Source organism: Mustelus asterias, chromosome 8 (genome assembly GCF_964213995.1).
Source record: "Mustelus asterias chromosome 8, sMusAst1.hap1.1, whole genome shotgun sequence".
Taxonomy (NCBI): Eukaryota; Metazoa; Chordata; class Chondrichthyes; order Carcharhiniformes; family Triakidae; genus Mustelus; species Mustelus asterias.
This window is the reverse complement of record NC_135808.1, coordinates 127,050,128-127,075,330: the sequence shown is the minus strand read 5'-3', so window position 1 is coordinate 127,075,330 and position 25,203 is coordinate 127,050,128. Positions and strand designations below refer to the sequence as shown.

The window sequence follows — 25,203 nt, the reverse complement described above, 5'->3', positions numbered from 1 at the left end:
TGAATCTACCCTGTCTAACCCTGTTAGAATTTTATCAGTTTCTATGAGATCCCCTCTCACTCTTCTAAACTCCAGTGAGTATAATCCTAACCGATTTAGTCTCCCCTCTTATGACAGACGTATCATCCCAGGAATCAGCCTGGTAAACCTTTGCTGTATTCCCTCAATAGCAAGGACATCCTTCCTCAGATAAGAACACCAAAACTGCACACAATACTCCAGGTGTGGCCTCTCCAACGCCCTATACAATTGCAGCAAAACATCCCTATCCCTATGTAGGCCAACATACCATTTGCCTTCTTTACTGCCTGCTGTACCTGTGTGCTTACTTTCAGCGACTGATTCACGAGGACACCAAGGTCTCGCTGAGTATCCCCCTCTCTCAATTTACACCCATTTAAGTAATAATTCTCTACTTTTATACTCCAGTCCTTTTGCAATAAATGCCAACATCCCATTTGCCTCTTTTATTTCAAGTTGGGGTCTTGCTTTACTATCTCATCTGAAAGATGGCGCCTCCGAATGAGTAGAAGGGTCAGCCTAGATTTTGTGTGCTCTCGTCCTGGCGTGGGACTCACTGAATATATTGGTGACGATCTTGTGGTAATGGCCCATTATTATGGATGTGCCCCACAAGAGGAAGGGTCTCTACCTCCACCCAATCAAACCACTTGCTATTTTTTAAAGAACACTTTATGCCGTGTGAAAAGGATGCTCACCTGCAGTAGGTATCATTAATCATCCCAAAGATATGGATTCTGTGGCAGACATCCATTGCAAGAAGGAGCGTGAACCAGCCAGTACTCAGGTAGGTACCTGACATTACCCTGTCAGAGGGAGAACAGGAGAGAGAATTTTAATATGAACGAGCATTAGCAAAACTTCTTCAGAACCACATCACAAAGTACTTGCAGCCAGGAGATGGAAAATGTCACAACTGTTGACAGGTGCTTTGAATTATTTATCTTGTGCGCTATGCTGTCTGTCAGCCTGCAGCCTTCAATGTCCTCGGAATAAAATCTGAGACACGGGGAGGAAAAAAAAATACCCGCTCAAGTTAAAAGACAACAAAATGAAACAAATATGTGTTGAGCTTGGAGGTGTGGAGGTTATATTATTTCTGTGCAGAGATCTGGCTAGACCCTGTCTGGAGCACCGTGCGCAGTTCTGGCCAACTCACCTCTCACTAAGGATATATTCACCCTAGAGGGGGTTCAACAAAGGTTCACTAGAATAATACCCAGGCTAAAAATGCCTGAAGACTGAGGACAGGCTGCATAAATTAGTCTCGTATTCCCTTGAGTTTAGAAGGGAAAGTGGTGCAATAATTGAGGTGCCGATAGTGTAGATTAAAATATTCGCTCCATCGAGGGCATCTCGAATAAGGGAGCATTATGTTAATTTTATGTCGATTGTGTTAAGGTGAAGGAGGGTATTGATTGATTAAGTATCTTGAGCAGATAAGGTTTTAAAGTTTAAGTTTATTTATTAGTGTCACAAGTCGGCTTACATTAGCACTGCAATGAAGTTACCGTGAAAATCCCCTAGTTGCCACACGCCGGCGCCTGTTTGGGTACACTGAGGGAGAATTTAGCACGGACAGTGCACCTAGCCAGCACGTCTTTCAGACTGTGGGAGGAAACCGGAGCACCTGGATCATTTGTTCGATTCAAAAATAGTATAGAAAGTGAATCTTAGTTCCAGTGTCCCAGTGGCTGTCGCATAGCAACATATATAGAAGATAGGAGCAGAAGGAGGCCATTCAGCCCTTTGAGCCTGCACCAACAACAATCCCACTCAAACCAGAAGCATTTCCTCTTTACACAAAAGGTCATTAAAATCTGGAACTTTCTCCGTGAGAAGCTATTGAGGTTGAGGGGCAGTAGGGGAGGGGGGGTGCGGGTGGGGAGTGTCAATTAAAAATTGATATCAATAGATTTTGGTTAGATCAGGATGACAGAACGAAGGTGGGAAAATCACGGTAAGATACAGATCAGCCCACGCCTGTTCCCGTTTAATGAAATGCTCTCGCACAGTGGTGAAACCTGTCACACCACCCACTTCTTCCCTGGCGATATCTTTTACACTCGTGAGGAACTGCGAATATCAAGTTAATAATCCATTCGGGGACAAGCGATTGAGCGTGGAGGAAATGGTGAAGAGTTAGTCACGAGAGGTGGGCAGGAAGGTTCATGGCAGAGAGGCACGTTTCACAAGTAGGAGTAAGAACATGAGAGACAAGAGCAGCAAAATGGCTCCTTGTCTAGGATCATAGCTGACCTTTGAACTCAGCTCCATTTTCCTGGCCAATCCACATACCCGTGACTCCCTCAGAGTTTTAAAAAATTCATTTGTGGTACATGGGCGTCGCTGGCTGGGCCAGCATTTATTGCCCATCCCTAGTTGCCCTTGAACTGAATGGCTTGCTAGGCCATTTTAAAGGGGCAGTTGAGAGTCAACCACATTGCTGTGGCTCTGGAGTCACATGTAGGCCAGACCATGTAAGGACAGCAGATTTCCTTCCCTAAAGGACATGAGTGAACCAGATGGGTTTTTCCAACAATTGACAATGGTTTCATGGTCATCATAGAATCATAGAATCCCTACAGTGCAGAAGGAGGCCATTCGGCCCATCGAGTCTGCACCGACCACAATCCCACCCAGGCCCGATTCCCATAACCCCACATATTTACCCTGCTAATCCCCCTGACACTAGGGTCAATTTACCATGGCCAATCAACTTAACCTGCGCATCTTTGGATTGTGGGAGGAAACCGGAGCACCCGGAGGAAACCCACGCAGACACGGGGAGAACGTGCAGACTCTACACAGACAGTGACCCAAGGCCGGAATTGAACCAGAGTCCCTGGTGCTGTGAGGCAGCAGCGCTGACCACTGTGCCACCATGCCGCCCCATAAGTAGATTCTTAATTCCAGATTTTTTTTATTGAATTAAAGTTCCACCATTTGCCGTGGTGGGATTCGAACCCGGGTCCCCAGAACATTAGCTGAGCTTCTGGATTAATAGCCTCGCGATAATATCACTAGGCCATCGGCTCCCACTGCATCGAACGGGTCCAGAAGGGTCAATCACTTCTCCTGGGACTGTGAACCCCACTTCTCGAATCTCAAGCCAGGAGAAACAGCCTCTCGGCATTTACCCCGTCAAGCTCCCTTAGAATTTCATGTTTTTTCAAACTTCAGTCTTCTAAAGTCCAGGTAGTACAGGCCCATTCTTTTCACTCTCCCCTCAATGGACAACACCCTCATCTCTAGGAATCAATCTACTGAACGTTCATTCCACCCGCAAGAATTTCCTTCCTGAGGTACGAAGACCAAAACTATGCACAATCCTCCAGCTGTGGTCTCACCAAAACTCTGCATGATTGCAGCAAGACTTTGCTACTCTTTCATTCCCCCGCTTTGGAAGGAAGGCACTGTGGTGAACCATCGTTGGTTCCCACTGGATAGTGCTGAGCCAGGGGCTGGCCAGGACTACAAGGATGTATGTACATATGTTACTGTTGGGTTGTGCTATTGTTGCTGTTGGGGTTAGGGTGGGGTTGTTACACCTTTGTACTGTAGTGTTGTGGCACATCCCAGTCGGGCTCCGCCTCCTGGGAGAGGTATAAGAGTCCCTGCTCTGGCTGGGACCCCTTCAGTCTGGGATAGTGTATATAAGTTCTGGTAGCTTCGTTAACAGTAAGTAAAAGCCTTTCATTTACTGAGCTTCAAGCCTCGTGTCTGAATAGCGCATCAGGCACATATACCGTTTGCCTTCCAAATTGTCTATTGTACCCGCATGTTGATTTTTTTCGTGCACAAGGACACTCCAACCCCCCCCCCCCCCTCCGAAGACCGGGTGTGCAGTTTCCAGCTGCTTCTTCCTTCACCAACCGTATTGAGCTGGGGTGTCCCAAACTGAGGTCCACGGCGTCACCCTATCAGCAAGCAGTGATTCGGGAGGCTTTGCTCTGATTGGACTATTTCATTTATTCCAGAATGAAAATCCCTTTAAAGTTTGCAGCCACCATTGAGGGTTGATCCTGAGGTGGGAGCTGGGGGCAAGAACTGGCAGCGAGGGGCAGCAAAAAGAGGTGGAGTGGAGAGGCAGCGGTGCGGCCTACTGGCAGCACTGAGGCCTCAGGAAAGGAGAATGAGTGTTCAGGTATTGGAGAGAAGTGTGTGTGAGTGAATGTGGAGAAATCATAGAATCCCTACAATGCAGAAGGAGGCCATTTGGCCCATCGAGTCTGCACCAACCACAATCCCACCCAGGCCCTATTCCCATAACCTCACATAGTTACCCTACTGATCCCCCTAACCTGCGCATCCTGGCACACTAAGGGGCATTTTAGCATGGCTAATGCACCTAACCCACACATCTTTGGACTATCGGTGGAAACTGAAGCACCCGGAGGAAACCCACACAGACACATGGAGAATGTGCAAACTCCACACAGACAGTGACCCGAGCCGGGAATTGAGCCCAGGTTCATGGAGTTGTGAGGCAGCAGTGCTAACCACTGTGCTACCGTGCTTTACAGGATAAATGTGTGTGTGTGTGTGTGTGTGAGAGTGTGTGTGTGTGTGTCTGTGTGTGGAGGATGTGTGTGTGTGTGTATGTGAGGGAGAGAGACGTGTGTGTCCAATATGAGAATCAGCTTTCCAGCTTCATTGCTCCCATTAATGACAATGGGTAAGACTGAAGTATTTTTTAACAAGAGAACTTTTTAACTATTACCGGGTTCCCCACTCTGAAAGTGGATACTACTCCCAGGGGTTAATAATCTGGAGCAATGGGAGGGTGGCTTGGTCAGGGGTTAATGTGAAGGGGGCGTGTAGTTGGCGAACGTAGTTGTGACTGGATGCATCTTCCTAATTTGTAATACATGGTGTGGAGACACCGGCGTTGGACCGGGGTGGGCACAGTAAGCAGTCTCACAACACCAGGTTAAGGTCCAACAGGTTTATTTGGTAGCACAAGCTTTTGGAACGTTGCTCACCTGATGAAGGAGCAGCGCTCTGAAAGCTCGTGATTCCAAATAAACCTGTTGGACTTTAAACTGGTGTTGTGAGACAGCTGACTGATTTCTAATATATACATAGATGTAGCTTAAAAAGACTTGCTTGCATCTGGTTTCTGTGCTCCCACCGTGGCAAAAATGTGGCGGCCACATTATCGGAATGTTTGGGGTTCCCGATGCTCTGGGAGGTCACTAAGGGATCCAGTTCCATGGATTGAAAAGTTTGGGAATTCGTGGTATAAAGAGTTTGAAAAGCACCATTGTCCTGTCATCTCCTGGCCTGTCCGATAAGAACATCACTGAAAGTATCTCACACAGTGACTGGCACCCAGCTTGGTCATGGCCACTCGGATTTCGGGTGGAGATTTAAATGTGGCTGGCTGGTACGGTGGAGTTAAAAGCTTCATTCACTCTTTGTTCTGAGAGGTACAACAGCTCTTTCTTAAAGCCCTGACTATGGCTGGGATTTTTCCGACTCTCCCTTCCCCCGCCCGCCCAGCGGTGAATGTGCCGAACCGTTAGCCGCCGGTGAAACCTCCCAATCCCACCGAGGTCTACGGGCTTTTGCGTGGTTCGCCTGTCCCGAAGCCAGCACTGCGAAAGGTCGACTTCAGCGGGGCTGGAAGATCCTGCCAGTGGCAACAGCTGGAAAATCCCACCCTGTGTGACAGACAGACGGGCAGCACTCTGAGTCTGAAGGTTGTGGGTTCAAATCCCACTCTGCAGGCTTGCGTTAGGGTCACGCTTCAAGTACTGAGGGAGTGCTAAATGCTGAACAATTTCTGATGAATTGTTAAGCTAAGGACCTAGCTACCCTCTCAAGTGGAGGTACAAAATCCTGTGATCAAATCTCAAAGAAGGGCAGGGGACTTCTCCCCATGTTCCAATCAACGCAAGAATTAGGAGCAGGAGTTGACCATTTATTTCTCTCCAAACTGAGGAACTTGTACTGTTGGTGAAAGTCCCAGGTTTTAGAACACGCTGTAACTGTCAGTGACAGCAGCCATCACCCTTCACACCATAAATCGTCAGTGTTGTTTTAAGAATTGCCGGTATCACTCTAGAACCTTCCTTTTGCACCAATGCCGCAGCATTGTATTTTACAGCAGGGAAACTGAATTCAAAACATTTCCATAAATGCTTCATGCACGCTGACAAATCCTGTCCAATATTTCACTTTTAACGTGACCTAAATCGCCTCCGGACTGGAAAATCAATGCATGAATTCAAGTTTATTTAAATTATTTAAAAAGATTGTATGAAATGCTGAATTGCATGCACACCAGACCTACAGTAGAAAATGAGTAATGCAGCTGATTCATGTTGAATGGCATTTGACTTTGACATTGTATAGGGCTGTGGTGAGATTCTATCTGGAGCCTGTGTGCCGTTTTCATCTCCAAATCTGTGAGGCAGCACGGTGGCGCAGTGGTTAGCACTGCTACCTCACAGTGTCAGGGACCCGGGTTCGATTCCCGGTTTGGGTCACTGTCTGTGTGGAGTTTACACATTCTCCCCGTGTCTGCGTGGGTTTCCTCTGGGTGCACCAGTTTCTTCACACAGTCCAAAGATGTACAGGCGAGGTGCATTGACATTGTTCTCACTGGAAAGACGGAGGATGAGGGGTGACCTAATAGAGGTGTATAAAATTATGAAAGGCATAGATAGGGTGAATGGTGGGAAGCTTTTTCCCAGGTCGGTGGTGATGTTCACGAGGGGTCATAGCTTCAAGGTGAGGGGGGGGAGGTTTAACACGGATATCAGAAGGACGTATTTTACATAGAGGGTGGTGGGGCCTGGAATGCGCTGCCAGGCAAGGTGGTGGAGGCGGACACACTGGGAACGTTTAAGACTTATCTAGATAGCCACATGAACGGAGTGGGAATGGAGGGATACAAAAGAATGGTCTAGTTTGGACCAGGGAGCGGCATGGGCTTGGAGGGCCGAAGGGCCTGTTCCTGTGCTGTATTGTTCTTTGTTCTTTGAACAGGCGCTGGAGTGTGGTGACTAGGGGATTTTCACAGTAACTTCATTGAAGTGTTAATGTGAGCCTACTTGTGACACAAATAAATAAACCTTAACGATAATCTTTGAATTGGACGCCCTACAGTGAAGGTTCACTTGACCGACTCCGAGGATGAGTGGGATGTCCCATGATGGGGGATTGGGTAAATTGGCTCTATATTCTTTTGAGTTTCGAAGAAATGAGAGATAGAATCATAGAATGTCTACAGTGCAGAAGGAGGCCATTTGGCCCATCGAATCTGCACTGACTCTCCGAGACCATCCCACCCTATCCTGTAACCTCGCATATTTATCCCGCTAATCCCCCTAACCTGCACATCTTGGGACACTAAGGGGCAGTTTAGCTTGGCCAATCCAGCTAACCTAGACATCTTTAGACCGTGGGAGGACACTGGACCAGACATTAGACACCAGACCCACCATTGCCCTCTGAAATGGCCTAGTAACTACTTAATTCAAATGGGCAATAAATACTGGCCTTGTCAGCAACAGCCACATCCCAAGAAAGAATAAAAAGGCCCCAGTTTTCTCTGTTCCTGCAATCCTGTTACTATTTACCCTGCGATTTATATAGTCTCTCATTCTTCCTATCAAAATGCATCATTTTACACTTCTCTGTGTTAAATTTTATTGTCCTGTGTCTTTCCGTTCCTGAAGCTTACTATTATCCTCGTTATAAAACTTGTGTCTGTTGCAAACTTGTACTCTCAAGTGTAGGTTGTTATGATATATCAGACAGAGCAGTGGCCCTGAAACTGACCCCGGGGTACACCACAGAACATTCCCCTTCAGTCTGAATAACGCGGACCTCTGCTTTGTGCCCCAATTTTGTACTCACGCAGCCAGTCCCTTGGCCATTAACTTTGCTGACCAAAGTTCATTGTGACACTTTCTCAAATGCCTCCTGACAGGCCACATACACAACATCGACCACATCACCCTCATCAACCCTCTCCTTATCTTTGCCAAAGAACTCAACCAAAGTTCATCATCGCTGATTTGTTTTTACCAAGATTATGACAGACTTGGACAGAGTGGATAGTCAGAGTCTTTATCCCAGGGTCGAAAGGTCTATTACTCAAGGGCATAGGATGAAAGTGAGAGTGGGAAGGTCTAAAAGAGATGGAAGGAGGAAGTTTTTCACACAGAGGGTGGTGAATGCCTGGAATGCGCTGCCGGAGGACATGGTAGAAGCAGATTCTATAACAGCATTCAAGAGGCATCTGGATAGATACATGAATAGGCAGGGAATAGAGAGATATGGACCACGTAGAGGCAAGAAAATATTAGATTAGAGAGGCATCTGTGTCGGCACAGACTTGGTGGGCCGAAGGGCCTGTTCCTGTGCTGTACTGTTCTTTGTTCTTTGTTCTCAATCTGAGCTAATGCAATTTTGTTTATTTGGCTTTCCCTTGGGGTTTTGGAGTAGGGTTTTGATTAGGCTGATTGACAGAGTCATGTGCTTAAGGGGAGGAGCTAATCTTACAGGGAAAAGCAGGTACATTGGCAAGTTGGCAATTGAGTTTGTGTCTCTGTGCCCTGTTTGTGAGCAGATCTCCCACTCCACCTGACGAAGGAGCAGCGCTTCAAAAGCTAGTGGCGTTTGCTACCAAATAAACCTGTTGGAGTTTAACCTGGTGTTGTGAGACTTCTTACTGTGTTCACACTTTCCAAGCCAGCTTGCCAGAATAGCGGGGCTGAGGAATGGCGAACGGGCAGCGTGCTGACAAAGGGAACGGGCAGCGTGCTGACAAAGACAAAGCCAGATGTGAAACAGAAAAAAAACTGTGAAAAGCCAGAAGCTGCAGCAGCTTGCTTTGTGATCAGTGGATATGTGTGTGTGTGTGTGTGTGTGTGAGAGAGAGCAGCGCACACATAGCCACACTGAGCCAGTCAATGATCTGTGGTGCGGCAGAACAGGAGCTGATAAAAGCCCAAGACAACCATCAAAAGCAAGATTTATGACTTAGAGGATAATTTAAAACTCATAAAGCACGTCCTCCACACTCTATAAAGACACTGTTACCGACAGGAAACCCAAAGCTTTATTAATAATATGGAATGGTGTTTTCACACAATCTGAAGGTTGGATGGAAGTTTAGTCAGTCGTGACCATCTACCTGATTCCTGCTGTGTTCATTTCATACTCATTTCACAACACGGTGATTTATCGCGTGCTGGATTGCTTTCCTGTCTCTGGTTTTTTTTTGCCTTTATAAACTCTTTAACTGGTCTATCTAACAAAAGAAGGATGCAATCAATCTATGAGATGTTCTTCGATTCCGTCGCTCACCAAACAGCTGAGTATCGACAAAAAGGGTAAAATAAACAGGTGGAGTGATGCCTCCATTAGCACAGCTTTATGTGAGGAGTGGGAAACCCGGGTTGGGATTTTCCAGCCCTTCCCATCAGCGGGATCTTCCAGTCCCACCGAAGGCAACCTCCACCCTCTCCCATTGCCACTGGCGGCAGGACAGGTGGATTGGGAAAATGGCGTAGACATTGGCGGGACTGGAAAACATGCCGTGCGGAGATGCCAGAAAATTCTGCCCTCTAATTCTATCGTCACTGACGCGCCAGCCCCTCGCTGAGACTGGGCCGGATTGCCCTCAACCTCACTATTCTATCTGTGCTGAACTTTCCACCTGTACACTGTCCATCACCAAGACTGCCTTCCATCGTATCAGATCAGTCATGATCTCATTGAATGACGGAGCAGACACGATGGGCCAAATGGCCTACTCCCACGCCTATGTCTTATGACCTTATCCAAATCGCCTCACAGTCACTTTCACTTTATTTCCCGATGAACTGTAATTTCACAGTAACTTCATTGCAGTGTTAATGTAACCCTTACTTGTGACACTGATAAATAAATAAACTTTAACTTTAACTGAATTGAAATCCTCGAACTGCCATTCCAGGATTTGAACCAACATTCTGGTGGTCAGGCCTCCGGATTACTACTTTACATCGGAGAGACCAAACGCAGACTGGGTTTGCTGAACATCTTCGGTCCGACCGCAAGCAGGAAATTTGCCATGTCAGCTATGACTCTCAACAACTTTTACAGATGCACCATCGAAAGCATTCTTTCTGGTTGTATCACAGCTTGGTATGGGCTCCTGCTCTGCCCAAGACCTCAAGGAACTACAAAAGGTCGTGAATGTAGCCCAATCCATCACGCAAACCAGCCTCCCATCCATTGACTCTGTCTACACTTCCCGCTGCCTCAGCAAAGCAGCCGGCATAATTAAGGACCCCACACACCCCGGATATTCTCTCTTCCACCTTCTTCCGACAGGAAAAAGATACAAAAGTCTGAGGTCATCTACCAACCGACTCAAGAAAAGCTTGGTCCCTGCTGCCATCAGACTTTTGAATGGACTTACCTTGCATTAAGTTGATCTTTCCCTACACCCGAGCTATGACTGTAACACTACATTCTGCACTCTCTCCTTTCCTTCTCCATGAACAGTATGTTTCGTCTGTATAGCGCGCAAGAAACAATATTTTTCACTGTCTGTTGATACATGGGACAATAATAAATCAAATCAAATCAAATCAAGGACCCAGACCTTCTTGTCGCTTGCCACTTAAACACACACCAGCCTGCTCTCCTGTCCACATGTCCGTCCTTGGCCTGTTGCAATGTTCTACTGAGCCCCATCGCAAACTGGAGGGATAGCACCTCATCTTCCGGCACGGTAGCACAGTGGTTAGCACTGCTGCTTCACAGCTCCAGGGTCCCGGGTTCGTTTCCCGGCTCGGGTCACTGTCTGTGTGGAGTTTGCACATTCTCCTCATGTCTGCGTGGGTTTCCTCCGGGTACTCCGGTTTCCTCCCACAGTCCAAAGATGTGCGGGTTAGGTTGATTGGCCAGGTTAAAAATTGCCCCTTAGACTCCTGAGATGTGTAGGTTAGCGGGTAAATATGTGGGGGTAGGGCCTGGGTGGGATTATGGTCGGTGCAGACTCGATGGGCCGAATGGCCTCCTTCTGCACTGTAGGGTTTCTATGATTTCTATGATTTCTTCCGATTCGGCACTTTACAGCCTTCCGGACTGAACATTGAGGTCAACAACTTCAGAGCACGAACTCGCCCCTCCACCTTCACCCCATTTCCATTTATTTTATTCAATTTCATTTCATCTCATTCTCTATTCTATCGGTCTCCTTTCCACAACCTCCCCCCCTGCCCCCCCCCCCCCCCCCCGCCCACTGCAACCACCCCCCCCCCCCACTGCAACCACCCCCCCCGCACCCCGAGCCTCCTCTTCCACATTCCTCAGGCAGTTCTTTACCAAGCTCAATCTTTGTTTTGCCATTCATGCATTCTGATCACTTAATGGACACTTTTAGCACCTTCTCAGCTTTCTGTATCCTTGTTTACATTCCCTTTGTCCAATTCCATCACCCCTCCCGACCCTCATGGTATAAATCTCTGCTGACTCTCTTTCCTCTCAGCTCTGACAAAGGGTCATCCAGACTCGAAGCATTGACTCTATTCTCTCTTCACAGGTGCTGCCAGACCTGCTGAGATTTTCCAGCACTTTCTCTTTTTGTTTCAGATTCCAGTATCCGCAGTAATTTGTGTAAATTTGTGTAAACTTGTGTTTCCATAAACTCAGCCTTAATCATCAGGAGAACTAAACAGTTCCTGTTAATAATACAAACTCATCTCATTAAGGAACTGTAAACTCCATCAATACATCCATTAATTACAATCCAACTTACTTTCACAATGTTTGTTTCGATTTGATTTGATTTATTATTGTCCCATGTATTAACATACAGTGAAAAATATTGTTTCTTGGCACGCTATACAGACAAAGCATACTGTTCATGGAGAAGGAAAGGAGAGGCTGCAGAATGTAGTGGCACAGTCATAGCTAGGGTGCAGAGAAAGATCAACTTAATGCGAGGTAGGTCCATTCAAAAGTCTGACTGCAGCAGGGAAGAAGCTGTTCTTGAGTTGGTTGGTATGTGACCTCAGACCTTTGTATCTTTTAAGGTGGAAGGGGGGAGCACGTTGGCACAGTGGTTAGCACTGCTGCCTCACAGCGCCAAGGGCCTGGGTTCGATTCTCGGCTTGGGTCACTGTCTGTGTGGAGTTTGCACGTTCTCCCCGTGTCTGCATGGGTTTCCTTCGGGTACTCCAGTTTCCTCCCACAGTGTGAAGGACATGCTGGTTAGGTGTATTGACCCAAACAGGCACCATAGTGTGGCAACTAGGGGAATTTCACAGTAACTTCATTGCAGTGTTAATGTAAGCTTTACTTGTGACTAACAAATAAACTTTACTGGAAGAGAGAATGTCCAGGGTTTGTGGGGTCCTTGATTATGCTGGCTGCTTTTCTGAGGCAGCGGGAAGTGTAGATGGAGTCAATGGATGGGAGGTTGGTTTGCACGGGTGGACTGGGCTTCGTTCATGACCCTTTGTAGTTTCTTGCGATCTTGGGCAGAGCAGGAGCCATACCAAGCTGTGACACAGATGAATGCTTTCTATGGTACATCGGTAAAAATTGGTGAGAGCTGTAGCGGGTAAATTTCCTTAGCCTCCTGAGAAAGTAGAGGCCTTAGTGGGTTTTCTTAACTATAGCATCGGTATGGAGGGACCAGAACAGGTTGTTGGTGATCTGGACACCTAGAAACCTGAAGCTCTCGACCATTTCCACTTTGTCCCCATTGATGTAGACAGGGGCATGTTCTCCACTACGCTTCCTGAAGTCGATGACAATCTCCTTCATTTTGTTGAAATTGAGGTTATGCAAATCACAGAATTTTTACAGGGCAGAAGGAGGCCATTTTCCTGCCCTCTCCCTGTAAACCTGCACATTCTTCCTTTTCAGATACTGAGGCCGCACCTGGAGTATTGCGTGCAGATTTGGTGTCCTTATCAGAGGAAGGATGTCCTTGCTATAGAGGGAGAGCAGCAAAGGTTTACCAGGCTGATTCTGGAGAGGCAAGTCTGTCACATGAGAAGACATTAATTCAGTTAGGATTATTGGAATTTAGAAGAGTGAGAGGGGATCTCATAGAAATGTATAAAATTCTAACAGGGTTAGACAGGGTAGATTCGGAAAGAATGTTCCCAATGGTGGGGCAGTCCAGAACTAGGGGTCATAGTTTGAGGATAAGGGGTAAATCTTTTAGAACTGAGGTGTGGAGACATTTCTTCACCCAGAGAATGGTGAATGTGTGGAACTCACTATCATGGAAAGTAGTTGAGGACAAAACATTGTGTGATTTAAAGAAGAATTTAGATATAGCTCTTGGAGCTAAAGGGATCAAGGGATAAGGGCGGCACAGTAGCACAGTGGATAGCACTGCTGCCTCACAGCGCCAGGGGCCCGGGTTCAATTCCAGCTTCGGGGTCACTGTCTGTGTGGAGACTGCACATTCTCCCCATGTCTGCGTGGGTTTCCTCCGGGTGCTCCGGTTTCCTCCCACAGTCCAAAGATATGCGGGTTAGGTTGATTGGCCATGTTAAATTGATCCTGGTGTCAGGGTGACTAGCAGGATAAATGTGTGGGGTTATGGGAATAGGGCCTGGGTGGGATTGTGCAGACTCGATTAGCCGAATGATGCACTGTAGGGATTCTATGATTCTATGATATGGAAGGAAGGGGGAATCAGGATATTGAATTTGATGATCAGCCGTGATCAAAATGAATGACGGAGCAGGCTCGAAGGGCTGAATGGCCTCCTCCTGCTTCTAGTTTCTATGTTTCTACACTAGTCTAATTCAATTTTGAATGTTTCGGTTGAATCTGCCTCCACCACACTGTCAGGCAGCGCGTTCCGGACCTTGAACCACTCGCTGCGTGAAAAAGTATTTTCTCAAATCGCTCTTTCTTCTTTTGCCAGTGGCCTTATCCTCCCTCAGGAGTTTGAATGCCTCGAACAAATCCCCGGCCTCTGCTGTCTCTCTTAGGAAAACAAGCCTGGTTTCTCCAATCTATCTTCATCACTCAAAGTTCCTCATCCCTGGAACCGTTCTGGCGAATATTTTTTTCTGTACTCGCTCCCTAATGCCTTCACATCACCCAATTCTCCAGCTGAGACCAATCTAATGCTTTAGACAAAGACTTTCAAACGAGCTTCTGACAGGCTTAACGAAGGAATGATCAATCGCGTACAGTGGCCTGTATATAAAACTTGCATCAATGATTTCCAAGCCACATTAGCATCTGCAGCGCAACCAAAATGGTATTTAAATAAATTGGATTATCCCAAGAAGTCAATAGACCCCATTCTTTGGGCCAAAATGACTTTGGGCTGAATAATGAGATGATTTATTCGCTTAAAGAAGATGAATGAATCAATCTTCTTTTTGCAGCGTCTGGGGTGGGGGGTAAGTTGTGGGGGGGAGGTGGGAGGGAGACGGGACGCGAATCTAGCTCCCAACAACAGTAAGTAATTTTGATTTTACAACACCGAAATTAACATCATTCTTCGAGAAAGGTCCTTTTCATACTTAAAGTAAAGTTAAAGTTTATTTATTAGTGTCACAAATAGGCTTACATTAACACTGCAATGAAGTTACTGTGAAATTTCCATAGTCGCCACACTCTGGCACCTGTTCGGGTACACTGAGGGAGAATTTTGCATGGACAATGCACCCTAACCAGCACGTCTTTCAGATTGTGGGAGGAAACCGGAGGAAACTCACGCAGACACGGGGAGAGTATGCAAACGCCACACAGACAGTGACCCAAGCCGGGAATCGAACCCAGGTCCCTGGCTCTGTGAGGCAACAGTGCTAACCACTGTGCCATCGTGCAACCCTTTTAATAATAAGCAATAATAAGCAACGATGCATCTAACCAGCACGTCTTTCGGACTGTGGGAGGAAACCGGAGCACCCGGAGGAAACCCACGCAGACACTGGGAGAACGTGCAGACTCCGCACTCCGCAGTGACCCAAGCTGGGAATCGAACCTGGTTCCCTGGTGCTGTGAGGCAGCAGTGCTTCGATGATCAGCCATCATCAAAATGAATGGCGGAGCAGGATCGAAGGCTTGAATGGCCTCCTCCTGCTTCTAGTTCCTATGTTTCCAACTTGCATTTGAGTTTAACAATTCCATTTGTGTTTAGTCGTGAGAAAAGTAAGCACAGCACAGGCTGGTTTGAGATTTTGAACTCAGTTTAAAATATCTAGAAAGAAAAAGCTTTCTAATCATTGTTCACTGGTCCTTTCGGTGAGAAGAGTGAATCCCTCAGTTGTATCAAACTGCTGTCTGGGATAAAACTGATTCTACCACAGGGACTGCTTTGATTTCAAAACACGATTCTGGTGATGTGGCTGTGGCTGGCAAGGCCACAGCATTTATTACCCGTGCCTAATTGCCCGTCTGGTGTAGGTACATAACCATGCTCTTAGGTAGTGAGTTCCAGGATTTTGACTGAGCGACACTGAAGGAACGGCGATTTATTTCCGAGTCAGGCTGGTGAGTGACTTGGAGGGGAACCTGCAGATGGTGGTGTTCCAAAACTGTTCCCTTGTCCTTCTAGATGGTAGAGGTCACAGGTTTGGAAGGTGCTGTCGAAGGAACCTCGGTGAATTCTTGGTGAACTTTGGAGGGCGGCACGGTGGCACAGTGGTTAGCACTGCTGCTTCACAGCGCCAAGGACCTGGGTTCAATTCCTGGCTTGGGTCGCTGTCTGTGTGGAGTTTGCACATTCTCCTCGTGTCTGCGTGGGTTTCCTCCGGGTGCTCCGGTTTCCTCCCACATCATGAAAGATGTGCAGGTTAGGTGCATTAACCTGAACAGGTGCCTGACTGTGGCGACTAGGGGAATTTCACAGTAACTTCATTGAAGTGTTAATATAAGCCTTACATGTGACTAATAAATAAATTTTGAATTCCTGCAGTGTATCTTGTAGATGGTGCACACTGAAGCACTATCAATTAGACAAAAGACTACTTGTGTGCCAATGCAACTGTAGGCTTTTATTCATTACAGAACTAGGAGCATATCCTAACAGATAACCGACCCGAACTGAACAAGGGGGAGGAAACAGCCACCTTTATCCTAGGTGACAAGGGGAGGAGCCGGCAGGGGATGTGTCCAGGTATGACAAACACAACAACGGTGGTCCAGACAGGACAAAGGTGCAACTGTAGTCCACCACATTCACCCTTCCTTTAAAAAAAAACGGGGTGAAGTGGAAACAATATCACAAGTTCAGACGATCTGGTGGCTTGATCCGCCATCGCGATCGTCGTAGTGCAGGTTACAGAGTCGTCCGAGCAGGGAGCGGTGTCGGCCCAGGCTCCATGCCGTGAGCGCGAGAGGAGGCGCCAGGTGGTGTGAGGCGGACCCATCCGTCGTCCCGTCCAGTAGTCGGGTACTGCGTGGCGACGGCACCGGCGACTCAAGCGAGCTGTACATAGGGATGAGAGAAGTGAGCTGTGGCCCTGGTGGTGTATGGAGAACAGAGGGAACTGGGGCTGGGGGGGTGGAGGGACGTAGTGGGCTCTGGGTGCACAATATAGGAGACTGGGACTGAAGGGGGGAGGGGCGTAGCGGTCTCTGGATGCACAACACAAGGGACTGGGACAGTGGGGCGGAGGAACGTGGTGGCCTCAGGGGCACCTGCGAGTGCCAAGTCACGGACAGAGACTGTATCCTCCCGCCCATCAGGGTACGCCACATAAGCGTATTGAGGATTAGCGTGTAGCAATTGGACCCTCTCGACCAAGAGGTCTGCCTTATGGGTCTGGACATGCTTCCGAAGCAGAACGGGCCCAGGGTACATCAGCCAAGCTGGGAGCGAGGTACCCGAGGAGGACTTTCTGGGGAAAGTAAACATCCACTCGCGAGGGGTCGTATTGGTCGTTGTACACAAGAGTGACCTAATTGAATGTAGTGCATCCGGGAGGACATCTTGCCAACGGCTGACTGGAAGGCCCCTAGACTGTAGCGCTAATAGAACAGCCTTCCAGACAGTTGGAAGTCGGACAGTTCTTGGCAGACGGGATTAAGGAGAATCCCAAGGCATTTTATTCATACGTTAGGAACAAAAGGGTTGTCAGGGAAAAAATCGGACCTCTCAGGGACAAAAGTGGGGACTTATGCTTGGAGCCCAAAGAAGTAGGGGAGATCCTAAATGAATACTTTGCGTCGGTATTCACAAAGGAGAGGGATATGTTGACTGGGAGTGTCTCTGAGGGGAGTGTTGCACCGTTGGAGAAAATCTCCATTACAAAGGAGGAAGTGTTAGGTTTGTTAGAGAATATAAAGACTGACAAATCCCCAGGGCCTGATGGAATCTATCCAAGGCTGCTCAGGGAGACGAGAGGTGAAATCGTTGGGCCTCTGACGCAAATCTTTGTTTCGTCACTGGACGCAGGTGAGGTCCCAGAGGATTGGAGGATAGCCAATGTGGTCCCGTTATTTAAGAAGGGTAGGAAGGATAACCCGGGTAATTATAGGCCGGTGAGCTTGACGTCCGTGGTGGGGAAGTTGTTGGAGAAGAATCTTTGAGATAGGATGTATGCGCATTTAGAAAGGAATAAACTCATTAATGATAGTCAGCATGGTTTTGTGAGAGGGAGGTCATGCCTCACTAACCTGGTGGTGTTTTTTGAAGAAGTGACCAAAATGGTTGACGAAGGAAGGGCCGTGGATGTTGTCTATATGGACTTTAGTAAAGCGTTTGACAAAGTCCCTCATGGTAGGCTAGTGAAAAAGGTTGGATCTCATGGGATAAAGGGGGAGGTGGCTAGATGGGTGGAGAACTGGCTTGGTCATAGAAGACAGAGGGTGGTAGTGGAAGGGTCTTTTTCCGGCTGGAGGCCTGTGACTAGTGGTGTACCGCAGGGCTCTGTATTGGGACCTCTGCTGTTTGTGATTTATATAAATGATCTGGAAGAAGGAGTAACTGGGGTGATCAGTAAGTTTGCGGACGACACAAAACTGGCAGGACTTGCAGATAGTGAGGAACATTGTCAGAGGCTACAGAAGGATATAGATAGGCTGGAAATTTGGGTAAGGAAATGGCAGATGGAGTTCAATCCTGATAAATGCGAAGTGATGCATTTTGGTGGGAATAATGTAGGGAGGAGCTACACGATAAATGGAAGAACCATAAAGGGTGTAGAGACGCAGAGGGACCTGGGTGTGCAAGTCCACAGATCTTTGAAGGTGACGTCACAGGTGGAGAAGGTGGTGAAGAAGGCATATGGCATGCTTGCCTTTATAGGACGGGGCATAGAGTATAAAAGTTGGGGTCTGATGTTGCAGATGTATAGAACGTTGGTTCGGCCGCATCTGGAATACGGCGTCCAGTTCTGGTCGCCACACTACCAGAAGGACGTGGAGGCTTTGGAGAGAGTACAGAGGAGGTTTACCAGGATGTTGCCTGGTATGGAGGGGCTTGGTTATGAGGAGAGATTGGGGAAACTGGGGTTGTTCTCCTTGGAAAGACGGAGGATGAGGGGAGACTTAATAGAGGTGTATAAAATTATGAATATCATAGATAGGGTGAACGGTGGGAAGCTTTTCCCCGGGTCGGTGGTGATGTTCACGAGGGGTCATAGGTTCAAGGTGAAGGGGGGGAGGTTTAACACAGATATCAGAAGGACATATTTTACACAGAGGGTCGTGGGGGCCTGGAATGTGTTGCCGGGCAAGGTGGTGGAGGCGGACACACTGGGAACGTTTAAGACTTATCTAGACAGCTATATGAACGGAGTGGGAATGGAGGGATACAAAAGAGTGGTCTAGTTTGGACCAGGGTGCGGCGCGGGCTAATTGTTCTTTGTTTCTCGTTTCAAGGCTTCATTCTATGATCATCTTGCTGGTGCCAGTACAGAGCGAGACTGCGGATAGTTGGGAACCTGTCTCGGGGGCAGGGAATTCAGATGGTGTTCATAAAGCAGAAGTGGAAATGAATAGGGTTGGGAAGCATTTTCTGATCAGGGCCAGTGTGATCTCCTGGACTCGTTTCGATCGCCTCAGGGGGTCGGAGAGGAATTTCCCAGATTTTTTTCCCCCATATTGGCCCTGGGGTTTTCACTCTGGGTTTTCGCCTCTCCCTGGAGATCACATAGAAATCATAGAAACCCTACAGTGCAGAAGGAGGCCATTCGGCCCATCGAGTCTGCACCGACCACAGGCCCTACCCCCACATATTTTACCCACTAATCCCTCCAACCTACGCATCCCGGGACTCTAAGGGGCAACCTTTTCAAACCTGGCCAATCAACCTAACCCACACATCTTTGGACTGCGGGAGGAAACCGGAGCACCCGGAGGAAACCCACGCAGACACGAGGAGAATGTGCAAACTCCACACAGACATGGTCTGGAATGGGAGGGTGGGGGTGAGTTAATAGGTTGTGATGAACAAAGCATCGTAGCTGTGAGGGACAGCTCGGTGGATAGGATATTAGGATGTAGATAGGCTGGAAAATTGGGCGGGGATCCTGGATTCAGGATCCAATCCTGGACCGGGGAGCGGCGCGGGCTTGGAGGGCCGAAGGGCCTGTTCCTGTGCTGTATTGTTCTTTGTTCTTTGTTAGTTGCGTTCTCCCGCTCTACTTGACCATTACCCCTGGGGTTATAGCTAGTGGTGCGGCTGGAGGCAACGCCTTTGGCGAGCAGGTACTGCCTCAGCTCGTCACTCATGAATGAGGACCCATGATTGCTATGAACATAGGATGGAAAACCGAACAGGGTGAAGAGCGTATTCAGGGTTCGAATCACCATGGCCGAGGTCATGTCCGGGCAGGGGAAGGCAAAAGGGAAACGCGAATATTCATCAATGACATTCAGAAAATAAATATTGTGGTTAGAGGAAGGGAGGGGGCCTTTAAAACCAATGCTGAGGTGCTCAAACGCGCGAGTGGCCTTTATAAGGTGCGCCCTACCTGGCCGATAGAACTGCGGTTTGCACTCTGCGCAGACCCTGCATTGCCTGGTAACAGACCGGACTTCCTCGAGGGAATAGGGCAGGTTACGGGCTTTGACAAAGTGGAAAAATCTGGTGACACCCGGGTGACAGAGATCATTATGGAGAGACTGTAGCTGAACCAGTTGGGCGCTGGCACATGTTCCACGGGACAGGGCGTCTGGGGGCTCATTGAGCTTCCCAGGCCGGTACATGATATCATATCTATAGGTGGAGAGCTCAATCCTCCACCGCAAGATCTTATCATTTTTGATCTTGCCCCTCTGCCTGGTGTTGAACAGAAAGGCAACGGACCGCTGGTCCGTAAGTAAAGTGAACCGTTGGCCCGCAAGGTAATGGCGCCAGTGCCGGACAGCTTCCATGATGGCCTGGGCCTCCTTCTCAACCGAGGAGTGTCGAATCTCAGGGCCTTGTAGGGTCCGGGAAAAAAAAGGCCACCGGACGGCCCCTTTGGTTAAGGGTGGCGGCTAGGGCAAAGTCAGACGCATCACTTTCCACTTGGAATGGGATGGATTCATCCACAGCATGCATCGCGGCCTTCGCGATGTCGGCTTTGATGTCATCGAAGGCCAGACGGGCCTCCTCCGCCAGGGGAAAAGAGGTCGACTTGAGAAGCGGACGGGCTTTATCCGCGTAATGGGGAACACTGGGCATAGTAGGAGAAGAAGCCCAGGCATCTCCTCAGTGCTTTGAGAGTAGTAGGGAGGGGAGGCTGCATAAGGGGACGCATGCGGGCTGGATCGGGACCAAGGACACCATTTTCCACCACGTACCCCAGGATGGCAAGGCGGCGTGTCCGAAAGACACACTTCGCTTCATTATATGTCAGATTCAGGAGAGTGGCAGTACGGAGGAATTTTTGTAAGTTGGCATCATGGTCCTGCAGGTCATGGCCGCAGATGGTGACATTATCCAGATACGGGAAAGTGGCCCGTAGCCCGTGCTGGTCCACCATTTGATCCATGGCCCGCTGGAAAACTGAGACCCCATTGGTGACACCAAAAGGGACTTGGAGGAATTGGTAGAGGCGACCATCCGCCTCAAAGGCAGTATATGGGCGATCCTCCGAGTGGATAGGGAGCTGGCGGTAGGCCGATTTTAAATCAATCGTGGAGAAAACCCTATAGTGCGCGATGCGATTGACCATGTCAGAGATGCGGGGAAGAGGGTACGCATCTAGTTGCGTATACCTGTTTATGGTCTGGCTATAGTCGATCACCATGTGGTGTTTCTCCCCCAATTTAACTACGACCACCTGTGCCCTCCAGGGGCTGGTGCTGGCCTGAATGATCCCTTCCTTCAGCAAACGTTGTATTTCGGACCGAATGAAGGCCCGGACTTCCGCACTATAGCGCCTACTTTTGGTGGCTATAGGCCTGCAATCCGGGGTGAGATTATCGAATTAAGGGGGGGGGGGGGGGCAATCTTGAGGGTCGAGGGACTGCAGGTGGTGCGTGGGGGGCGCTTAAGTAACGGCGCATTGCAGACAGAGAGCGGGGGATAAGGGCCATCATACTGCAGGGTGACGCTCCTATGATGGGTGAGGAAATCTAACCCCAGCAGTACAGCTGCGCAGAGTCGCAGCAGCACGAGGAGGCGAAAACGCTCGTAGACTGTGCCCTGTACCGTCAGCGTCACCAAGCAGCACCCAAGGACCTCCACTGAGTGAGAATCCAAAGCCATGGAGATTGTCCGTCTCCAGGGCCGCACGGGAAGGGCATATCGACGCACTGTGTGAGGGTGTATAAAACTCTCTGTGCTCCCGCAGTCAAACAAACAGTTTTCTACATGGTCGTTTACCTTCATCTCCATCATTGACTTGGAGAGTTGGTGAGACTGAGATTGGTCCAGACGAATCGATGCAACCGTCGAACCCGGTGAGTATTCATATTCGTCCGCGTCTGATGACGTCGCGGATGAAGTTTCCCGCTTGGCGCGCCTTGATGACGGCACCCAAGATGGCGATTTCTGCGCAGCCACTGACTTCCTCAAAGATGGCGGCGCCCACGGAACACACGCGGTGTCACGAGACTTCGCGATCGACTTCACCCGGCAGACTTTGATGAAATGGCCTTGCTTACCGCATCCGGAGCAGATCGCATCCTTCGCCGGGCAGTGACACCAAGGGTGCTTGGCTAGGCCACAGAAGTAGCATTTGGGCCCCGCTGGAACAGCCGCCACAGTGGAACTGTCGATGGAACGGGGTGCATTGTAGGCCCCGAGATTGCGGGAGGTCGCTTCTAGGGATTCAGCCATCGTGGCCGTTTTCTGGAGATCCAGGCCACCCTGTTCAAGTAGGCGCTGCCGAATGTAAGTAGACTCAGTACCCGTGACGTAGGCGTCCCGGACCAGGTCCTCCGTGTTCTGAGCGACTGAAACAGCCTTACAGTCGCAAGCTCTAGCTAGAACCCGCAGGGCGCGCAGAAATTGGGCGCACGATTCTCCTGTCTGCTGCCTGCGAGTAGCCAAGAGATGTCTGGTGTGGACCACGTTAGGGCTCTTTCAAAACTGCCCTTTTAAGAGTTCTATAGCGTCCACGTATGTAGTAGCTTCCCGGAATATAGAGTAGACTGCATCGCTTACCTGGGCGCGGAGCACGCGGAGCTTATCGCCGTCGGAGCCGACGACCGCAGAGCTGCTGATGAAAGCTTCAAAACAGTCCAGCCAATGGTCAAAACTATCAGACGCTCCGACCTCTTGAGGGTCCAAGGTTAATCTGTCAGGCTTCAAAAGCTGCTCCATATCGGCCAAAGGTAATGAATAAAATTGAAGCGCTATCAATTAGACAAAAGACTGCTTGTGTGCCAATACAACTGTAGGCTTTTATTCATTACAGAACTAGGAACACATCCAAACAGATAACCGACCCGAACTGAACAAGGGGGAGGAAACAGCCACCTTTATACTCGGTGACAAGGGGAGGAGCCGGCAGGGGATGTGTCCAGGCATGACAAACACAACAACGGTGGTCCAGACAGGACAAAGGCGCAACTGTAGTCCACCACACACACACTACTGCCACTGTGCATTGCTGTTGGAGGGAGTGGATATCTATGATATTTTTAATATAATCATTTACAGGATGTGGGTGTCGCTAGCAAGGCCATACCACGATAATGGATGGGGTGCTGATTAAGCAGGTTGCTTTGCCCTGTATGACATCGAGCGTCTTGAGTGTTGTTGGTGCTGCACTTGTAAGATCATAAGACCATAAGATATAGGAGCAGAATTATGCCATTCGGCCCATCGAGTCTGTTCCATCCGCCATTCAATCATGGCTGATAGGTTTCTCAGCCCCATTCTCCCGCCTTTTCCCTGTAACTTTTTTTCCCTTTACCAGTCAGGAACCTATCTCTGTCTTAAAGACACTCAATGACCTAGCTGCCACAGCCTTCTGTGGCAATGAATTCCACAGATTCACCATCCTCTGGCTGAAGAAATTCCTCCTCATCTTGGACCTAAACGGTCATCCCTTAATTCTGAAGCTGTGCCTCGGATCCTAGTCTCTCCTACTAATGGAAGCATCTTCCCCACGTCCACTCTATCCAGGCCTTTCAGTATTCTGTAAGTTTCAATGAGATCCCCCCTCATCCTTCTAAACGTATCCAGGTAAGTCAGGATGACCCGTGATGAAGGGTCACCCTGCCTCGAAACGTTGGTTCTATTCTCTCTCCACAGATGCTGTTGGACCTACTGAGATTTTCCATTTTTTTTCTGTATACCATTAACCATTGGCTCAGACTCTGGGGAGTCAGGAGAGGGGCCAATTTGCTGTATCCAACTCAGGTTTAAGGAAATGGTTCAACACTACTTTCTCAGGGTAGTTTGTTCATAGAATCATAGAATCCCGACAGTGCAGAAGGAGGCCATTTGGCCCATCGAGCCTGCACCGACGACAATCCCACCTAAGCCCTAACCCTGTAACCCTACATATTCACCCCTCTAACCTACACATCCCGGGACACTAAGGGGAATTTAGCATGGCCAATCAACCTAACCTGCACATCTTTGGAGTGTGGGAGGAAACCGGAGCACCCGGAGGAAACCCACGCAGACACGGGGAGAACGTGCAAACTCCACACAGACAGTGACCCTCTTTTATTCGTTGATGGGATGTGGGCATCACTAGCTGGAATCAGCCATATTGCTGTGGCTCTGGAGTCTAGGCCAGACCAGGTAAGGACAGCAAGTTTCCTTTCCTAAAGGACATGAGTGAACCAGATTTATTTTTGACCACAAGGTTTTCATGGACTTTTAATTCCAGACTTTTTTTCATGGTGAAGTTAAATTTCACCACTTGCCATGGTGGGATTTGAAGCCAGGTTGTCAGAGCATTACCGGGGTGTTGGAACTACACCACCACCTCCTCACCTTAGGGGGAATTAGGAATGGGCAATAAATGTCGCTGATCAATGACATCCACTTCTGCAGGATGAACTGAAACAATGTTGTAAGGGTTTGTTCAGTGGGTCTGACGAAGAGGTTCAGAGGCTTGTAAAGTTGAACAGTAGTATCTATCAGTGACACATAATGGTACACATATTTAGTCCAAGTTATGAGCTAACTTTTAGCACTGCTGCCTCACAGCGCCAGGGATCCAGGTTCGATTCCTGGCTTGGGTCACTGTCTGTACGAGTCTGACACATTCTCCCCGTGTCTGCGTGGGTTTCCTCCAGGTACTCCAGTTTCCGCCCACAGTGCAAAAGACGTGCTGGTTAGGGTGCATTGGCCATGCTAAATTCACCCTCAGTGTACCCCAACAGGCGCCGGAGTGTGGAGACTAGGGGATTTTCACAGTAACTTCATTGCAGTGTTAATGTAAGCCTACTTGTGACACTAATAAATAAACATAAAAACTTAAACCATGTTTGCTTTTACACAGATCCCTGTGTGTTTTTAGCCTGACTCTGGTCCATTGTCAGGTGACCCTTTACATCACATCAGCCAAATTAAGGACCCCACGCATCCCGGACATTCCCTCTCCCACCTTCTTCTGTCGGGAAAAAGATACAAAAGTCTGAGGTCACGTACCAACCGACTCAAGAACAGCTTCTTCCCTGCTGCTATCAGACTTTTGAATGGACTTACCTCATAATATTAAGTTGATCTTTCTCTACACCCGAGCTATGATTGTAACATTCTGCACCCTCTCCTTTCTTTCTCTCCTATAGAATCACTACAGTACAGTGCAGAAGGAGACCATTCGGTCCATCGAGTCTGCACCGACAACA

At 48.6% G+C, this 25,203-nt stretch overlaps 1 protein-coding gene across 1 annotated transcript in view; it reads right to left on the bottom strand.

Moving 5' to 3' along the window:
- st6galnac3 (ST6 (alpha-N-acetyl-neuraminyl-2,3-beta-galactosyl-1,3)-N-acetylgalactosaminide alpha-2,6-sialyltransferase 3) overlaps nt 1–25,203 on the bottom strand; it is a 281,729-nt gene that overhangs the window by 7,619 nt on the left and 248,907 nt on the right. Inside the window, exon 4 of the mRNA XM_078218942.1 lies at nt 720–827. Coding sequence (XP_078075068.1) covers nt 720–827 — 108 coding nt within the window. The remainder of the gene's footprint in view (nt 1–719; nt 828–25,203) is intronic.